This window comes from Gossypium arboreum, chromosome 5 (assembly GCF_025698485.1).
Source record: "Gossypium arboreum isolate Shixiya-1 chromosome 5, ASM2569848v2, whole genome shotgun sequence".
NCBI lineage: Eukaryota > Viridiplantae > Streptophyta > Magnoliopsida > Malvales > Malvaceae > Gossypium > Gossypium arboreum.
The window spans coordinates 25,959,444-25,962,684 of NC_069074.1; the positions used below are offsets into that span (position 1 = coordinate 25,959,444).

The 3,241-nt window shown below is 35.0% G+C and overlaps 1 protein-coding gene across 1 annotated transcript; it reads left to right on the forward strand.

The window, feature by feature from the left end:
* On the forward strand, positions 1–315 carry LOC128292634 (uncharacterized). Its single transcript, XM_053027512.1, has one exon. It carries the CDS (start codon positions 1–3, stop codon positions 313–315), a length of 315 nt encoding a protein of 104 aa, XP_052883472.1.
* Positions 316–3,241: the final 2,926 nt, after the last annotated feature.

A 3,241-nucleotide genomic window follows, 5' to 3' on the forward strand; every position in this document is an offset into this window, starting at 1 on the left:
ATGGAGTTAGAGCCCGCAGGGAAGGCAAGGAAATTGGACATTCAAGAATTGGAGGAAATTCGTAATGATGCCTACGAGAATGCTCGAATTTATAAGGACAAAACAAAGATGTTTCATGACAAAAATATAGTTCAAAAGCATTTCTCAGTAGGACAAAGAGTTTTGCTTTATAACTCCGTATTAAAGCTATTCCCAGTTGAAATAGAGAGTGAAGAATCAAGAAAGTGGTTCACAGTCAATGGTCAACAGCTGAAGCCATTTTACGAGAATTTCCAGGCCCACACGGCCGAGAAAATTCAATTAGAACTACCATAAAACCGTTCAAGGCGTCGAGCTAACGACGTTAAACAAGCGCTTGTTGGGAGGCAACCCAATCTTTTTTTTTTATTTTTATTTTTATTTTTATTTTTATTTTTATTTATTTATTTATTTATTTTTTTCTTTTATTATTTATTATTTATTATTTTCTTTTTATTTTATTTAAATATTAATAAATTTCTCTTCTTCCATCTAGGTGAAATGAAGCGAAAATACGAAGGAAAAAAAAGACAGAAAGTGTGCACCAAAACAACCCTATCCATGCTGTCAAACAGTTCTATTCCAGCCTAGAATGCCATATCTCTGCAGCCAAACAGTCCTATTCCAGCGTTAGAATCCCCAAAACCTGCAGCCAAACACCCCTTTTCAGCAAATAAAACCCCCAAACCTTACATTTTTTTTTCCCCCAAATTTCTCCATAACCACCGACTCCTTTCTCCTCCACCACCCACCGATTTCTTAGCCACCATGGTGAGAACACAAGCCGAGCCAACATTGCACACATCACTCACCCCTGTCTCCACCTCTTGCCGCTTCGCCATCTTCTTCTCCACCGTAGCGCCAACCGACCAGTAACTACATGGGGAGTTTTTCTAAACTTTTTTTCTCCACCTATTTGTTTTCCTTTTACTTTCACATCGAGGACTATGTGTTTTAAGTGGGGAGGCATTCTTCGTTATTCTTGTTATTATCTGCTATTTTTTTTGTCATATTGTTGTTCTTTGTTGTTTTGTGCTCGTTTACGCCTATTTATTTTAAGAATATCCTGCTGCTTTTCATGCCCAAGATTTTACCAGGAATTGCCTACTGTTTGACTTTCATGCATGATTCTTACCTTCTAAGGAAGTTATGATTTTTCCCATAATTGATTCCATCTTCACTGTTTTATTTTTATTAGGCTAAAAATAATTGTGATTAATAGGGTTAATTCTATCTTGCTTTTCGTAAAATTGATCAAGTTTAATATAAAGTGAACACTTAAAATGATTGCATGCTTAATTAATGTTCATGGCTATTAGGTGATTATTAAAACTTATTTTTGACACTTAAATTTTTTTCTTTCCTGAGTTCTCAAGAATTTTAAATATCGTTTAATTTTTAATAAATGTTTTCCATGGTTATGAGTACAGCTTAGATCGTGACTGACTGAGTAACTGGGGTAGGGTGCTTGGGTTGTTATTCTACTTCGAGTCAAAAGGTTGTGTGACGTGACAAGTAAAACTCCGCTAGCTGAGGTTATGAGTATGGCTCAAATCGTGACTGATTGAGTAACCGGGGTAGGGTGCTTGGGTTGTCATTCTACTTTGCGTCAAAAGGTTATGTGACGTGTTGGGTAAAACTTCGCTAACCGGAAATAAATAATTTTAGGAGTATGTTAATGAGTAACCTTAGGTGGGGTGCTTGGGTTGTCATCTCTCTTCGCGTCAAAAGGTTTAATATATTCCTAAGTAAATAAATAATAATAAAATTTAAAAAATAAAAAAATCAAAAAAGGAAAAAAAAAAGAAAAAATAAGTACTAATAAAGTTGCACTTCGGGGACTAAAGGAGGAAATAATTAAGGTGTCTTAGTAGGTTTGGTAATTTACCTAAATGGCATAACTCAAGTCGATCTTAATTTTTGTGTGAAATAATTGGAATACTTTTTCTGTTTTACTTAAAGCAAGCTTAGAGGTCTCTTTATTTTTCATATGCGTTTTTAACTAATTTTTATGAAACTTTGGAGTGGTATTTCTTTTATGGCAGAATCTAGCTTTCACAGTCGATAGGAACCATACTTGAGGGCAAGCATGGGCTAAGTAGGGGGGAATTTGATAATACTCTAAAATGACGTGTTTTTATATATTAATCATGTGTTTATTTTGAGCTTGAGCCTACTAATTTGAGCTATTTATGTCTTTTTATCTTTTAGGGACTAAATTGGAGGTGAAAAGTAAATTCAAGGGAAAAAGCGTCAATTTGGAGATTAAATGGGCCAATATGCAACGTGGGACAAATATGGTGCCAAAAGTGCGAACATGGAAGGCACAAGGACTTAAAAGCAAATAGAAGAGATTTTATTTTGGAAGACTCTATTTTATTTTATTCTATTAGGATAATTAATATTAAGATAATTATTAGGATTATTCAAATTTAGGATTTTATTTTAATTATCTTTGTTTATCTTTAATTAAATGTATTTATCTTTTTAGAATTTAAGTTCAATTAGACTATCTCCCTAGCACTATAAATAGGGAGTGAAGTGACTCTATTTGGGAGGATCTTTTTCTGTAAACACTCTCCTCCAAAAGTCTTTTGTTCTTTCATATTTCTTTTTAATAAAATTTCTTTTTCCATATTTTTATTTATTTGCTTTCCCTCTATTATCATGAGCCACTAAAACCCTTCTAGCCAAAAGTTGTCAATATTTCCCCAAAAAAGGTTCTTGAGGCCTAGAATCCGTACTTAGCCTTCTCGCCAAGTATTCATCGTTTCTTCAAGACTACTGGTGGCGCTTCATCCATGGCCCTTAAGAAGTAAGCTTTTCAGCATATGCAAAGGCGGCCGCTTTGTATGTTTTGGAAGGATTGCATAGTCGGTTCGTTAACTTACTGCGTCAGAGGTTGGCGAGCCAAAGAGACAAAATGGCGTGGGATTCGCCATTGAGAAGCGTTGATCTAGCATAGATTACTGGCTAGAGTCAGGTTCCCTAAAAATCGTAAGTCTAATCTTTGGAGCTGGTGGTCGTAGGCGTCCTCTTCCACTATAACTGGCTTACTCGAGTCGAGAAGGATCATCCGAAAGCCAAGGATTGAGCCCAAGGCGGAATGAGACAACCGGAGGCTGGAACTTTCCCATAAGAATTTCTTTTCACTTAAAACTCTTTTTATTATTTTTATTGTTTTCGTAATCATAATTTCAATAAACTTTAAAATCTGTTTTAA